We start from the raw sequence: 17594 nt of genomic DNA, 5'->3' as shown, positions 1-17594 counted from the left end.
ACTTAGAATAGAGGAAGCAAAAGGAGGAAATTAACAGGTAACTGGAGTGTAGGAAGGGGTACGAAACTATTCAAAGAAATAATTTGGCTCCAGCACACAGTGACCAAATTTCGGCCCCTCCCAAACTTTAATTGACACCCATATCACATCAGTTGCCATTTTATATTCGAATTTCTATAGTTATAAATAAATATAATAAATTGGTATCGAGAAATAAGGTGAAAGATGGTAGATAAAAATAACACCGATTTTTTTATGCTACCCCCACCCCCACTTTCTATATAACGGTAAAAAAAAAACACGTTATCGAATTACTGGCGTTTTGTATATTAAACCAAATGCTAACGTATTAATAGAAACCATTTCTTTATTCAATGCTTTAACATTATATATTATATATGTAATATATATATATATATATATATATATATATATATATGAATAAATTCATTTTTAATATGGTTCTATTGTGTATTTCTCCGAATGAGATGAGATAAATTCTTGACACAAGTAATTATATCTCGAGCAAGATGTATTTCTGAACGTCATAAAAAACATGGCACTACTAATTATTGTAGTAGCAGCCACTAACATATAAAACACAACCCGTCCTCCACATATTTTACTGCAGTTTTTATTGGTTTTTTTTTTATTCTACTTCCTTTTTTTTTTTTTTTTTCCCCATCTTAACTCCCTATATAGAATGATTATATTTCGGAATTCAAAACAATTATTTAAAAAAAGGAGAGGGGATTAAATAAATATCTGAAAGAATGAAGTTGACATGATGAAAGTCATTTGTTTTGATAAGAGGTAAATTAAACCATTTGTAATGATTGTAGCGAAGTCTAAAACTGGAGGTGCGTGTGACGTAGTAACTTCCGTCAGGGAAATGAGAAAAACCTGTCAAGTCTTCTTCTTCTTCCTTACCGTCTCCTTCTCTCTCCATCGCGGTTACTTCCCTTGGCTGACCCCCTCCCTCTCTCTCTCTCTTGGTTTTTGTTGTTTTTTCTTCATAATATGGTAAACTGTAAGAGAGGGGTCCTTAGTCTAAGAGGGCTTTCGCTCGCCTAACTCTCAGCTTTACGACAATATTAACACAAACACAAAGAAGTGAACGGTACCTAAAAGCTGAACACTGGCGAGAAAACCCCCCCCAGCAAACTTTGAAGAGAATGTAAGTATTTCTTATAGATTAATACTATGGCCAGCTGGAATAGAGAGAGAGAGAGAAATACTTGGGAGGAGAGCTTTGTGTGTGTATATGTTTGTTATATATATATATGTTTTTGCATCTTACTCTTCACAATTTATAACCACTGTATACCATTATTTAATTGAATCATTGGCCAGTTGGACTAATGTCTTCCTGCTGAATTCTGCAGTTTTATTGGGCATGGATGATGTGAAAAACTTGCCCAATTTCTTAGATTGTAAATAGGAGCCTCAAACAGACCTAACCAGGTGCCTGTTTCCGTATCTCTCTCTCTCCTCCTTCTTCTTCCATTACTAACCACCCTACCACAAACACCTTCATTTCCTCTGTTTATGTAGTAAGTGCCGATTACACAGCTTTAATTTTGATCACAGACCCAGGTAAGTTGGAAGGTTATGGTTTAAAATAATCGTATGAAACAATTAACACCAATTTCCCCTGCGACTCACACTCATATATCCCACTAGGTCTGTTTTATCTTCCTCTGTACACCTCCTCCTCTATATACCCGCTGAACCTCTATGCTTGCCCTATTATTATCCGAACACTTCCGTACATCCACATTCACTGACATAAATATGTGTGTATGTATGTGTATATATGCTTGTCTGTGTATTTACCCCTCACATATTACTAAGTTTTAATACATCTAGCGATCGGTTTGTCTGGCCGCTACTATTGCACTTTGGCTATATACTTCATTACTGCATATATGTGTATACATATATATGTGTATACATATATATGTGTATGTATATATATATACACACACACACACATAATTGACGATTCTATTATGGCTGAGAGATGTGTGCTTCTTTGTAATAATAACTGAGTTTGGTGATATTTAAAATGAACTACTACTGTTGAAGTGTACTCCTTCTACTCCTTACGTGTCTATAGTCGCCTCTGTGACGTTTATTAACTACAGCAAATTAAGGCCTATAGGAGAGAACAGACCTACTTGCACAATACACCGACGAGAAGAGGTTCCCATGATGAGTACATGTGTGTCTGCCTGCTTGTCTGTCTATCTGTCTTATATGTCTGTCTATCTGTCTGTGAATGCGTGGAAACCTTATTAGTATAGTTCGCCCTTTAAAAACATTTCTACTGGACAATTACACAGGAAGAAAACATTTTGTTTTCGCTTGATGTTTCCTACAGAATTCAGTTGAAAAGAATAACTCGTTTCGTTGAATTTGGTTTAAATGGAACAGATTCTGGGGGAGTTGCAGTTGTAGAATCACTGGAGGATAATTCTTTTATTTTTTTAATCACTCATATTTTTCATTATTTTCCCCAACGGTGCAAGTTGATGTTGTTTTTTGTTTGAGATTTTCCTAGATTTTATTAATTATATTAATTAGACAGCTTTTCACGCGACCGTTTGTTGCTTGTGTGTAATGAGCTCATTACAAATAACAAAAGCTGTGTTTTACCCACATATACGAAGGTGGTGTTTATTTGTCAGGAACTTTTAGCGATCAACGGCTTTGGGTTGTGGTTGAGGTCCGCTCCGATAGATACAGACAGACCATTCCTATCACAGAGATATCGCCTTTCCTTCAATAGTACATGCCAAGCACAACAATATATACTCTTATACGACTGTAGGGTGTGGTTTGAGAGAGATTAGCTGCTATTTCTAAAAGATTGAGTGACCACGTAGAGGCTTCGTCATTGGCTCGTCCACTTTTTTTGTCTTATAGTCGTGGGCAGAGGCTATGCCCATGCCCCTTCCAGACAGAACCTCCGAGAGTGGTGCATGAGGAGAAGGAAGAAGATATTCTCCAAATGAAATGCTTACAGCAGAGCAGACCCCAGTCTAGGCCTAAGTCGGTCTTTATCAAACAGATTTATGATCGAAGGCATTCCAGCCTTGATCATCCCGTCCTCAGCACATCTATGTCTACACTGTCCATTGTGGATTTAAGCATAGACAAACTCCTGTTTAGTGGCTTCACCCTCCACAAGGACAGCAAAGTAATTATAAGACATGTTTTCAATATTTGAGGGACCTTCTGTTGTCAGTTATTTTGACAAGAGACCTTCAAGTTTTATATAATTGAGGGCCTCACTGTGTCTACATCCAGAACTAAATGGGTTCTTTTTATTTTATTTATTTATTTATTTTGCAAGACAGTAATGTATAATCTGAAAGAATAGAATTTAGCTGATATTTCTTGCAGGTTGATTATCCCAAAAAGGTTTCCTTTATTTGTGCACGCTTCAGTATCTGGAAGGTGGTGAGTATTGTAGGACCCTGGGCACTCACACATTTCATGTAACAATCACAGTAGGAGCCAAAACCTGCACTTCAAGTGAGCCAAACACTTGTCAAAAAACAATGCTCCTCCTGCTTGTGGCAGTAAGTTTTATCTGTGACTATATTCTGTAGGATGGAGGCCCCACAGTTGATAGTCACGGCAAGATGGACTGGGGCGTTTGATCCATAAATTGACACAGACTGTATCTGTGGTGGGGTATGAATCCAATATAGTTGGCTTGCTGTAACTGTTGCATATGTCAACAGCAATTTACACTTCACCCACTGTCTCTTTATTCTTTCTTTGAGCACTCAACTTCTCTTTGAACTGTAGGGGTGCTGGGGCAAGTGTTTTCTCCTATAGCCATGGACTAACAAAAGACTTGAGTGGATTTGGTAGAGGCACATTATGTGTATGTGTGCACCCATGCCTGGACATTACATGGTGGTTGTAAGCAAGCATCATCATCATATAAGCAAGGCTGCTCATTTCCAGTTTTCTGTGAAACATTTATCTGGCCATGGGAAATATCTTGTATTTGGGAACAGGTAAGGATTGGTAACCGAAAGGATATCAAACCATAGAAAATCTGCCTCAGCCGATTCTGTCTGACCCATGCAAGCATGGAAAAGTGGACATTAAAACGATTTTATATATACATAGATGTAACTGTGTGGTCAAGAAGCTTGCTTCTAAACTGGTCTTAGGTTCAGTCCCATGTGTGGCACCTTAGGCAAGTGTCTTCTACTATAACCCTGGGCCAATCAAAACCTTGTGAGTGAATTTGGTAGACAGAAACTGAAAGAATCCCATATGTGTGTGTGTGTGTGTGTGTGTGCATGGGTACCTTTGTCTTGATATTGTGTGGTGGGTGTAAGCAAATATCACTATCTTACAAGCAATGATGTTTGTTCTAAGTCTTCTGTGAAAAACACGTCTGACCATGGGAAATATTAGCTTAGAAACTGGTGAGGATTGGTTACAGAATGAGCATGTAGCCATAGAAGATATGCCTGGACAAATTTCATCTGACCCACGCAAGCATGGAAAAATAAACATTGAAAAATATATGAATCATCATTGTTTAACATCCGCCTTCGATGCTGGCATGGGTTGGACGGTTTGACACCAGCCTGCACCAGTCTTCTGTGTTTGTTTTGGCAGGTTTTTTACAGCTGGATGCTCTTCCTAAAACCAACTACACAACAATGGACTGAGTGCTTGTTACATGGCACCAGCACAAACGAGGTCAGTTTTGGCAAGGTTTTTACTGCTGGATGCTTTTTATGTGGCATTAGCACTGGCAAGGTTACCAAATAATTTGCAAGACAAAGATCCTTTGAAAGGGGAGGGGACATTGGAGGAGGAGGTGATCTTGTGTCAGTTGATGAAAGGTTATAGTGAGGCAGAGAGACAGAAACAGGTGTCGTGCTGTAGAGGAAGTACATAATTACCTTGTCAGAGAGAGAGTGATCAAGAATGAGGACAGAAACAGGTGTGCTGCTGTAGAGGAGATACATGGTTACCCAGCCTGAGGGAAGGGCAGGAGAAAGAGAGAGAGAGTTGGAAATAGCAAGAGAGCAGGAGAGAGATGGTAGCAGAGTGCCAGGCATACCCATTAGGGGTGGGGATCAGAATATAAATGGGATAGTTGAGTAAAAGAAGAGATAGCAATGAAACAGGGAACAGGGCCATGAGGACAGGATTGGGGAGTGAGAGGTAAGCATAATGCATGAAAGAAGAGATGTGAGGAAGAGAAGAGATGTAGTTTGGTTTGTTGGGGTAGGGTGTGTGAAAAGTTTTGTTATTACGTGTGGGTGGGACACACAGCACTTCTAGAACTCAGTTTTGCTGACGTGGGTAGGTCTTCTCAAGAACCTCATATCACCAGACATCTCAGTCCATTGTCATTTCCTCTGTGAGGCCCAACATTCCTGAGATCGGTTCTTACCACTTCATCCCATGTCTTCCTGGGTCTCCCTCTTCCACGGGTACCATTCACTTTCGGTGATTGGTACTTCTTTATACAACTGTCTTCATTCATACACATATCCAAACCAATGTAGTCGTCTCTCTTGCATACTGCATTTGATTCCTCTTATGTGTAACTTGTCTTTTAATACGTTTGCACTTTGTTGTACATGCACATCCAATGGAGCATACTTCCTTCATTTCTCTCCAGTCTACGCCTGTCTTCTGCATTCAGAGCCCATGTCTTACTACCATTCGTACACAAGCATCATACAATCTACCCTTCACTCTGAGAAAGAGTCCCTTTGTTGCCAACAGAGGTAATAACTCTCTGAACTTTCTCCATCCTATTCGTATTCTAGAAACAATACTTTCAGAGCATCCTCCACCTGATGATGACTTTCTCCTTGAAATAGGTCATGGACTTTGCTCTAACTAAGCCATTAGGAAAAACAAAACATGAAGGCATTGAAAAATGGCTGTAGAAATGATGTCAAGGGTGGAGGATTTGAGTGGCTTTTTAATCAACAACTGGTTACCTTCTGTGCATCGACATCAAGTAGTTTACACAGCTGATTGTCATTAGTTGAAGCTAAAGAGAGCGAGAGTGATTGATTGGTACAAAAGATTGTTTATGTAGTATGTTGCCCAGTTGTTTCTTTAATCTTATTCACAATGGAGTTGCGCATCTGCCACTTTTTACAGCAGCACTGAAGTGTCCTCTCAAGTTTTGCGCAGGCCTGGGGTAGATGTAAGAAAATCCTGGGTAGCCCAGTCGTCAGGATTCCTCTCTTGACCTTGCTGACGTAGTCCAAAGGAGTGCAGAGCACTACATTTGACACCAGCTTGGTTGCAGGAGATGCCGGAAGAGTGTCGAGTCGAACACTAAACCGCCTACGGGGCTCCACTCTGGATTTCTTTGAAGGTTGTCTCCTTTCCGTAACCCTCGATAGGGGCCCATGCCGGGTACTGTCAGCCGGAGCCGGCTGAGCCTAGAACTCGTGTCAGGCAGGGTTGTCTGTCACTCCCTGAAGTAGTGAAGAAAATCGTAACCCACAACCTAAATAGACTATATCTGAAGAAATGCAGGATGATCACAGCTGGAAGCTCTTTGATCAGCGAATGGCTGGATCAGAGTTGATCTTGAGATAAACAACAATATATTCCTTTCTGAAATGGAAAACTGATGAAAACACAAGATCATTAAATTTTATCTATTGATTAGAAACTCTCAACCAATCATTCAAGTCTCTTCTGGAAATCTTTGTCTACCCCCCCCCCCCCCCCAACCACACCCTTCTCTTTTCTTAAACTTGAGCTTTTGGTGGGACAGAAAGTTGAATCAGATGCTGATGTTTTGTTGGTGTATTCTGGGTGGTTGGCAGAGGAAGGCATATTCAGGGCCCTTACAGGTTCTTCCAAACCAAAATCTTATATCTTGCAGGTTTCATCAATAATGTTGACCTTTCGTAAACATCTTATAAGAAGGAAGCTTTTAAAAGGTCGCTCTTCTTGCTAGAAATATCAACTGAATCTCCCTCAAATCATATTCTACCGGTCTAAACATGGTAGGGCATCAGATAATGTACTCCTGGCTGGACACATACTAGGGGCCCACTGTAAATCCATGAATGTTGTAACTTGTCAAATACTACAGGCGTTAGTGTCTTACTTGACTGGGGGATGGTATGGCTATAATGCTAGGTATATTAACCCTAAAGATGATGGGACGGTCATGCTTGGAATATTTAATCATGGTTCGGCTGAAACAGGATAGGGTCAGAGCTAAGCAGCAACACCTTATTTGCTGTAGTTGAACCCTTTAACATTCAGATTATTCTATCAAATGTTATGCTTATTTATTTACATTGCTTTCAATTATCTTGTTGTTTTGAGATTTTAATGACATGATTGTTTATTTTTAGAATGACATGTTAGGGTAGGTGCGAGAGGCCAGATCAAGTTGGTTTGAACATAAAACTGGTAGAATATTTGGGACCAAATATGGCCTGTTTAAATGCTAAAGGATTAAGACTAATTCCGTGGTTAGTGGATGCATCAAGCCATGATGTTAACATACTTATAGCTGTTTGTCTGTGATGTCTCTACCATTAGTAAAGGCATTTAGCTTAATGGTTAGGGTATTCAGCTTACAAATGTAAGGTTGTGAGTTTGATATCCAGACACACATTGAGTCCTTGAGCAAGACACTTTATTTCACGTTGCCCCAGTTCACTCAGTTGACAAAAATGAGTTGTACCTATAATTCAAAAGGCCAGCCATGTCACATTCTGTGTTGTGCTGAATCTCCCAGAGAACTACGTCAAGGGCATGTGTGTCTGTGGAACGCTCAGCCACTTGCACATTCATTTCACAAGCAAGCTATTCTGTTGATCGGATCAACTGGAACTCTTGTTATTGTAACTGATGGAGTGCCAGTTATGCCATAGATAGAAGCATCTAATGCAATAATCCTCCAATGTTCAAACTATATTCTTCATGGAGTGACATTAATGTTATTCTCATTCATTCAACAATTGAACTCCACAGGGCAGGGGTTTCAGTTTTAAGACAGTACAGAGTGTTGGGGCTACATTTGACAGTTCACATAAAAGGGAAGGGAAGCACAATATCCCAACCAAAAAATAAAAGTATAACATTAAAAAATATGTTTATGGGTATTGAATGAAACACCCATGTTTCCAGAGGTGAATTATTCAAACCCCAAAGAATTCCTCTCAACACATGGCTATGATGCACATATTGTCAGTCACCAAGGGACATGCTCAACTGTTTAAGGTCAAACACCTGACAAGCAAATCTGTGATATTAAGCAGAATATTTGCTATAGCCCATCTTTTATACTAAGACAAAACAATGTACATGATAACACTTCCAATCAGTTAAGAAGAGAAGCCATGAGAGCCACTGCCTGGCACTGCATCAGGGCATTTATTATTATTATTATTATTTATGGCAGTGAACTATTGGAATCATGAGCATGCCAGGCAAAATGATTAATTGTTCACACTCTCGGCAAAAAATACTTAATCAGATTTATCCAATTTGAATATAAAACTGGTAGACTATTTGGACTGGATCTGGCTGGACTAAATGCTAAAGGGTTAATGATAATTATGAAAATTTCAGTTAAAAAGGAACAATGATGCAGTTAAGCCTTTTAGAGGCAAGGAAACTTTCCATGCAGTCCCATGTCTGTCAAACATTACACTTCCATCAAATAGTTGACCATTCTTTAATCCACTTTGGACTATAAGAATCAGGTCTTAACAAATATTTAAGATTAGCCTCTTTTAATTTTTCTTTTTTTTGTTTTGTTACTTTAACAATGAAAAATGTCTTCATTAAATTATCTGCATTAATTTCTAATAATTCATTCATTTTCTGGGGTTTTTTCTTCTTCCAGGTTTCCTCTCTGTTGCTAACAGATTCCTGTCAGATGGTTCCCAGATGTAATTCACAGGATTAAACCGAGCATCTAACAAACCCCTGCAGAAGTTGCTCTGTATGTCGATAGGGGATCTTTGAATAAACTCTTCTACCAATGTGACAGTGTTGACATCCCAGAGATACCCCTTCAATCCCACCACCACCACCACCACCACCACCACCAAACACAGTGTCAATTGACAGAGAATCTCCTGAAATCAAAATGTCAAAGAGTTGATGAAATCTTTTGATAATTAATTACCTGTCAACTATGTACCTGTAATTAAGGAATATATGTATGTGTGTGTGTGTGTGTCTGTGTGTGTACATGTGTTTGAAAATGTGTGTGTTGACATCGTAAAATCCATCTGTTTGGTTCTTTAGTTTATTTTTAGTCTCTGCAGCCACAGCCATGCTGGAGCAAAGCAATCCTTCGATCAAAGTACTTTCAGTGGGTGGAACCAGTTGATAACAGATGCTAGACTTGGCAGGGTGCTTTCTTCAGTTCTTCTTGTTCTAACACTAAAATTCTGCTCTCCTCAACCAAACCTGCTGCTACATAACTCTTCTAAACCTTAAACATGTATTCCGTACAGTCTGTATACACCCCAATGGGGAAACAGTTTTTTGGAACCTTTGATTTCAATGGGGGTAAAAGTTACCCTCCAACTTCGGAGCCCGAGACAGAGACCCCACCTACCAGTACGCCATCATCCAATACAGGGATTACATCATCAACCAATACAGGAATTACCAACAGTATAAGTTTCATGAACAATTCCTACCAGCATCATCATCACAGACAGATGTCCATTCAGCATAGTTTGGCCCATAAGAAACCATATCGATGTGATATTTGTCGGAAGGGGTTTTCAAGAATGGCTAATTTAACGAACCACGAACGTGCATCGGCTGCAGGTTTGAGTCAGACCCACTTCAGTTGTGAATATTGTACAAAGGCATTCAGCCAGCGAGATTACTTGCGGATACATGAACGCGTTCACACTGGGGAGAAACCTTTCAAGTGTTCTATGTGTGAAAGGTCTTTCAGCCATCAGACCATTCTACAAAACCATGAACGAGTTCATACTGGTGCGAAACCATACAACTGTTCAATCTGCAGCAAGACGTTTGCTCACCAGACTACACTGGTCAACCACCAGCGTATTCATACAGGTGAAAAACCATATCGGTGTTCGATCTGCAATAAAAATTTTGCTCATCAGACTACGCTTATAAACCATGCGAGAACACATACTGGAGAGAAACCGTTCAAGTGTTCGATATGTATGAAAGCGTTCGCTCACCAGACCACGCTGATCAACCATCAACGTATTCACACCGGGGAGAAAACCTATCATTGCCCAACATGTCTGAAGACGTTCGCTCACCAAACCACTCTTATCAACCATCAGCGGGTACACACTGGAGAAAAACCTTATAAGTGTTCAGTTTGTGACAAAATTTTTTCCCATCAGACAACACTGACAATTCATGAACGCATCCACACGGGGGAACGTTTGTACAAATGTACCCAGTGTGAGAAAAGTTTCACCCATCAAACCACCTTGAAAAACCATGAGCAATGCCATTCAACTGAAAAGGCTTACAAATGTTCGATTTGCATGAAATCATTTGCCCATCAAACATCTCTGTTGAATCACGAACGTGTTCACACAGGGGAGAAACCTTATCATTGTACAACCTGCTTGAAGACATTTGCACATCAAACCACACTGAAGAATCACGAACGAACACACACGGGCGAGAAGCCATTCACGTGTTCGATATGTCAGAAATCGTTCACACACCAAACTACATTGCTGAATCATGAGAAGACCCACGTTGGAGAAGTAGTGGTTCCACCAGTCTCAATGTCAGAGAACACTCCCGGAATGGTGTCCCGCACAACAGGGTCATCATCGAACATATTCCACTGCACCATTTGTAGGAAGTCTTTCTCTCACCAAGCAGATTTGAAGAGCCATGAACGATCTCATGTCTCTTCTGTTGGCAATAGTAATAATAATGAAAAGCTCTACAGCTATGATGGTACTTCCTCCAGTACCATTCAGCCACCATCTGGGTCTTCTGTTTCACCTGGTGCTGGGGCAGGTGGCGGCGGTGGCGGTGGTGGTGGTGGCGGCGGCAGCAACACAACAGGAGATAAGACATACTCTACCACATCCTTGACTCAACATGACTCTGATACTCCACCTGCCTCAAGCCTCAACTCCAAGTCTAACTCCCATTCATCTCATAATCGAGGCAGCAGCAGCAACACCAACTCTACAAATCAATCTGCCTCTTCTAATAATGCAGACAAGCACCACAGGGACCCCAATAGCCATCCATCATCATCCCTTTCTCCGCGATCCAGCGGGTCCCATCAGCAGACTCAATCCCACTTAACCTCCAACACACCAATGCAGATGTCATCCTCTTACATCCATCAAATGTCATCCCACTGGGACAATAGTTACAGTTGGCCCAGGGGTTTCCCAGTGTCTTCAGGATGGAGCCCTACGTGGCCTAAACCCCCTAATCCTATCCCATCTGTACGACAAAAAGAGTTGACCTAGATATTCAGCTTTACTTTCAACCCACAAAAATCACATGAGAACGGACATTCATTCACACCTGTAGTTTATGAAATTCCCTTTCCACCTCAGTCTACGACAGATCTACTCAAACAGTTGTCTTCTAAAACTCTTACATTTTCTTTTAAATCACAACAGTATCTCATGTCAGCTGCAGGTTTGATGACAGGTTCACCTGATTTTTCAAACAGTCATTTCACTACAATTTCTAGGTTGTATCACAAGGCCTTCTTCATCTCTCTCTCTCTCTCTCTCTCACACACACAAATGTTCCCACAGTCAACCATTTCCCCTCCTTTCTCACTAAATATTTTCAAGTGTCTATATTTGGTGGAAAGTTTCCTTATTTCAACCGAACTGATCAATACATTTTCAATAATTCAATACAACCTCAATAGATCAACATGACAACTGTAACACTCTCAACAGGGTTGTGCTGTCTGCTGCAAGTTGCCAAACCAGTCGGTCGCAGCTACATAACATCATTGAAATTTGGTTAAAAATTCAAGTTATGGAAGTAAGCATCACCTAGAAACGTGAATTAGTGCAGCCAATTATTAAATATATTTTTCAATCCTAGTTGTAATGTGATGGCTATCTTACAGTTTTATTTCAAGATGCCGGTGAAAATGTGAATTGATCGACAGCCAGATGTCAGCAGTGGACGTTTTTGCTGTTTTGTAAAGCAGTTTTTATTTTACACTTTGTGTATGGATATGTTACCTAATTTGATGTGGTGAATGAAATTACCCAGTTGTATCAGGAGTTGATTTTGTTGAGAAGAAATGAAAAACAACACTTGTAAAATATGCAAACATGGAGGCGATAAAGTGGAGGAAATTTGAACCTTTTAATTTAAAACAACAAAAAGTATTGGCTGTCAGCCCTGTAATATGCAAACAAATAATCATTTTTGATTGAAATCATTGAGCTGTATCAACACAAACTGAAATATAGAAGTGTGGGGACGGTATTTTTTGTGAGTCAACTTAAAATGTTGTGCAGCAGATTCTCTTGTCTTAATGTCAATCTTACAATTCAAACAGTCAACCTGTAACATCAACCATCGCATTATAACTGCTACCAGATCATTTGTATAGCAGTGCAGTATATTTATGTATTCTATCAAAATGTAACTCCTCTCATACATACATTCATACAATGTATATACATACATACATCTATCTATCTATATATATATATGTTATATAGGAAACAGCTCCTTATTGACAAACTAAAACAATAGGAGTTTGACTTGTTTTTTTCTATTATTTGGGATTTTTTTTTTCACTTTTATGGTGTCTCATTGCTTCCTTAAAAAATTTATACATTTTAAAAATGAAATTGCATCCAATTGGCACTCTTATGGTCTGTTCTACTGTATCCGGCCTGTCTGATTGGGTTTCCCCAGGGATGTAGCAAGCTGGAACAGATGAAAGCACCGCATCAAAGTAAGCGACTTTATACTCCAGGTTTTATCATTTCCCCCCACTCTCCTCTCCCATAGAATTACCATCTCAGAACCACTAATAACCATTTTGTCTGTTGCTGATATCAGCTTGTACTTGGAAGCATTGAGAGGGAAAGTGTAATTTGGTTTCTGTTTTGAGGAGAAGTTTCTTCCTGGAGCCTACTCTTTTGCTGGAGCCTCTTCTTGAAAAGGGAAGCAGCAGCAGTTTCTCTGATTCCCCCAAATGGCAAAAAATACAAAACTGAAACTGTCACCACCATGTTATTTCATTACATTTATTCCATCCTATCAGTTACTTTGGTCAGGTGTTACAGCATCCCCACCCACCTCACACTTTATTGTTTCAGTTCAGTTGTAAGTTGTTTTTTTTTTTAAATATAAATCTGTGTTAGTGCACAGAACTACAAATGGCTAACTTTTTGTATGACACTCAATCTAGACAGACATACAAGCAACTTTTACATGCAAATAGTAGAAAGAACAGGGCTTTAGACGTGTGTTTACTCCATAACTTTTTTATCTGTAGCTCACACATGCATGTGTATACATACATACGTCTGTGTGTGTATATATATAATATATATAAAAATGATTACCTATAACTGTGTTCATGTATAACTCACAGATGTAAAACATGAACAAACTTGATAAGATGCATTATCATTACATACATGCCTACCTTTATATATATATATATAAGATCATTTCACGTCCACTTTTCATGCTGGCATGGATTGGACAGTTTAACAAGTTCTAACGTATCCAAGGACCACTTGTTGCTCCTATGTTTGCTTTGACAAGGTTTCTAGGGTTGGAGACCCTTCCTAGAATGAACCATTTTATAGTGTCCTGAATACATTTTTTCATGACACCAGCCCTGGTTGCCTTGTAGCTTATAGACAAGAGAGAACATTGTAAGAGAATGTAGGTGGGTGGGGGAATACCAAAGGAAGCAACACTTGGGGAAGGGGAAGAGAAATTTTAGGAGGAGAGTGAGGGGAGGGCAGGTTAAAGTGCTGATAGCAATGGACCCAGTGATGGGGTGGGTTGATCTGTTTGCTATGCTTGAATGGGTTAGTTCTTCAGGGTCGAAATAAGTTCTTATTAGAATATATATATATAATATTTGCCTTTGATGGTGGAACTCAAAATAAATGAAGCTACAAATAACAGCACATAAATATTGGGTTTAGAAAACTCATTGGATAGAAACGTTTGGAGGCTGCCAAAAGGGCAGCCTTTCACTTTTTCTCTCCAAAAGGTTTTTTTTTTTTTTACCTAATATTTTGTTATTTGTAGCTTTACACACACAATCTAAACAGACATGCAAGCAATGTTTACAATATCATCTCTGGGAACAAAGTGGGATCCTTTTGATGGTTGCCTAGCCCATGAGAAATAGCAACCAAATTACATCCTGTCAATAGAAATGAAAAAAAGGAATGCTTGACAGTGTAGTTCGGAATACCTTCTTATTGCCAAATAATGGATTGGGTCTACCATGTGTTAGATATATATATATATATTTAGTCAGGTTGGCCATAGCTGGAGCACTTCTGCTGAGAGTTGACTTAAGGCTAAACAACATTGCCTACCGAGCTGGCTTTGATAATTTTCTTAGCTCTAATGTTGTTGTCATGGTAACAGCTGTTGGATGGTATATATTGTATCAATGGCTTCCCTCAGCTCAATGTCCTGGATTTCATTCAGTCAAGACACACATTTGTGCCAGTGTGGACAGGCTAAAGTCTTCTCAGTTGATTTGGTAGTCAGAAACTAGAAAGAAGCCCACACATGTGCTCACTTAGTTGAAAATTGTTTGAACTTTGCTTGCTTCCTGCCTTTGAAGGTGTGTAGAATACAAAATCCCTCAAACAAAAAAAGTGGGGCATCATCTGGCTGTAAAACAATACCTTAATTATTTACTTGTCTGACCCATGCTAACATGGAAGCAGACAATAATGAACAAATATGGTTTGTGGTGTTTTGAGTTATGTCCCTTCATGTCAAAACCTTGATTTAGCTTTTTCAAACAATAATCAATCGTAATTATTCAAGTGTAATAAGTATCAGGGTCAATATTATTGATTAAAACCTATGAAAGCCATTACCTTAATATGGCTACAGTCCAATGACAGGAACCAATACAAGGGTGTGTGTGTGCATTTATATACTTTTGGGAAATGTGTTTTTGAGTGACCATTGTCCCTATTGTTCTGTGATCTATCATTTCTTTCTCTGCTGCTGTGTAGTGGTGTTCAGCCACACAGGCAAGAGTGAAAACTGCAACACATGCAACTAGTGTTCCAAAGATGACAGTGAGAACCTAACTAGCACTTTCATTATATTTTCTCTCTCTTTCAAGAATAATCTCAGGTGTGTTTATTTTAGTTTTGCAAGAAAAATGTTGACAGTGACTTCAAAGTTCCCTCTTAGTTGTCTTCATGAGACTGTTGGAGGCAATTAACCTGAAATTTTGAAGCCACTGCCTACCTTTTTCTAATAAAAATTAAATAATGTCACCCTACTGAAATGGCTCGAGTAATCTTTTAATCAATGTTCCACTGGTTTCGTAATTAACTATACATAGAACCACTTATCAATAAGTAGTGTATCATCAAACATAATTATATTTAATGATTTTGCAGAGGTAGAGCAATATTGATAGGTAGCTACATAATTCTTGTCCCATTGCCATTCAATTATGTATATTTATATCAACATACATAAGTCACAAACAAGAAAGTGAGCACTTCATTGGTGGGTGAAGAATTTCTTTGAATAGTCAAGTGCTGTAAGTGTGGTAGCATGCTATCAGCACTCAACTGTTAATGTGTGTGTGTACACATTTGAGATCCATTGAGCTATAATCATCTTTTGTCCTAGATTCCAGGTGATTAACTCGTCAATATTTATCTAGTACATACCTTATTGACCCTGGATAACTGAAAAACAATGACTAACAGTTGCAAGAGTAGAACTTGCTAATGTGGAGTACTATGGTAGTCAAACTAGTTTCCAGCTCGAGGCCTGTACAAATTAAAATAACTTCAAAAGCAGAATGTTCTTCAAATTGGAACAAGCAAGACAATGATAGGTGCAAAATAAAACATCTGTGGGCAGTGGAGGGCTCCAGCGAATTTTTCTATCAAACATGAACTTACTGAATCAGATTGCTGTCAGATGTGTTTTTAAAAGGGTATGAAAACCCCATTCGTATTGAAAGGATTTTCAAAATTTAGTAACAAAAAGTGCTTTAATGGAAATCCTCCAAGATTTGGTCGAACCAAACCCCGTTTCCAACTCCACCATCTTCTCATTTATTCTAATTAGTCTTGTAAAGAAAATGTGTCTAAATTAGTTGCTTGTGCCAAGGATGTATGCTGTTTATGTAATCCACAAATAAAGCCAAAATTTCAATCTGAATATTGTAAGATGGAGCAATTCCCTGACTCTGTAACATCCCCCATTTATTAATGGGGTATCTAGCAATAAAAGCTAACCATTCTTTTGTCTTTAAGATGTCTTCATGTTTTATTTAATACCTTTTCAATCACCTGACTAATAATCCCGGCTGTGATACAGATCCTTTAATTTGAAACTCGTTATGATTTCATGAAAAAAAACTCCAAACACCAAATTAATAAAGACAAACTTGGATTACTACAACACGACTGTCTCTTACCTCCCACAATGAATTTTTTTTATCCCCAAACCTCAGATAAGTTCCTTTCCCCTCAATAACTTCTATTTATCTTTTACTCTCACATATCTTCTTAGATTATTTGTTGCCAATTCAGATTCTCACCTGTTCATTGCAATTATAGGTTTTATTCCAATCACAGGCAGCAAGCTCATAGAATCATTAGCATGTTGGGTGAAATGCTTAGAGGTAATTTCTGTCTTTACGTTTTGAGTTCAAATTCCACTTTAGTAAATGACATCAACCCCATAATTTGACTGGTACTTCATTTGATCAGCCAGGAAGGTAATGGCCAACCACTGTTGTATCCACTATATCTCTCGAGGTTTAGCCTACCCATAGGGGTACTAGGTACCTTACTCAGTTATGGGTTATTAACAGGTGTCCCACCAACCCAAAGGTTACTTCTGCTGATGTGATTGTTATTCACAGCTGTCCCAGCTTCCCACAGGTATTACAGCCATCTCTGCTGGGTTTTGGGATATCCATAGTTGACCCAGAAGCCTTTTCTTAGATGTAGGTTGCTGATAGGTGTCTTAGCTACTCTCCCGCCTCCTCGCTAGGGTGTAGGTTACCAAGAGGTGTCCCAGTTAACCCTTCAGAAGCATAGACAACTGACTCATCTCAGCTGAGTTGTAAGCAACCAACGCCTATCCCTGTTACTTCTGATGAGGTGAAGCCCATCTGAAGTGCAGATTATGGACCGGTTTCCATCGTGCCTCTACTAAAATGTAGGCCATTCACAGGTGTCCTGGCTACCCCTGCTGAGGTGGTAGCTACCAAATAGACTTGTAAATCTATTCATTCCAGTCGCGACCAATTTTGTTTTTCTAACATGTCTCTAAGCTTACACTTTTGATCAGTCACTAAAGTCAGATAACATAGCCTCCAAAGTGTTTTCAGCTCTCCATTG

At 39.1% G+C, this 17594-nt stretch overlaps 1 protein-coding gene across 2 annotated transcripts; it reads left to right on the top strand.

Moving 5' to 3' along the window:
- The first annotated feature begins 653 nt into the window (after window positions 1–653).
- LOC106870086 (uncharacterized) lies at window positions 654–16498 on the top strand. 2 transcript variants are annotated; one of them, XM_014916062.3, is made up of 2 exons: window positions 654–1177; window positions 8885–16498. In XM_014916062.3, the coding sequence occupies exon 2, from the start codon at window positions 9489–9491 to the stop codon at window positions 11487–11489; it is 2001 nt and encodes a 666-aa protein (XP_014771548.1). In that variant the 5' UTR covers window positions 654–1177; window positions 8885–9488; the 3' UTR covers window positions 11490–16498. The 2 variants fall into 2 exon arrangements, with proteins under 2 accessions (XP_014771548.1, XP_089219317.1); XM_089363191.1 differs by lacking the exon at window positions 654–1177 and adding an exon at window positions 1242–1596.
- Window positions 16499–17594: the final 1096 nt, after the last annotated feature.

Source organism: Octopus bimaculoides, chromosome 14 (genome assembly GCF_046866305.1).
Source record: "Octopus bimaculoides isolate indiv1 chromosome 14, ASM4686630v1, whole genome shotgun sequence".
NCBI lineage: Eukaryota > Metazoa > Mollusca > Cephalopoda > Octopoda > Octopodidae > Octopus > Octopus bimaculoides.
The sequence above is the reverse complement of the archived record's forward strand: the minus strand, read 5'-3'. Positions and strand labels throughout refer to the sequence as shown.

Bases quoted from the DNA above. Each gene is read 5' to 3' on its own strand.
- LOC106870086 (XM_014916062.3), top strand. From the start codon at position 9,489: ATGTATTCCGTACAGTCTGTATACACCCCAATGGGGAAACAGTTTTTT.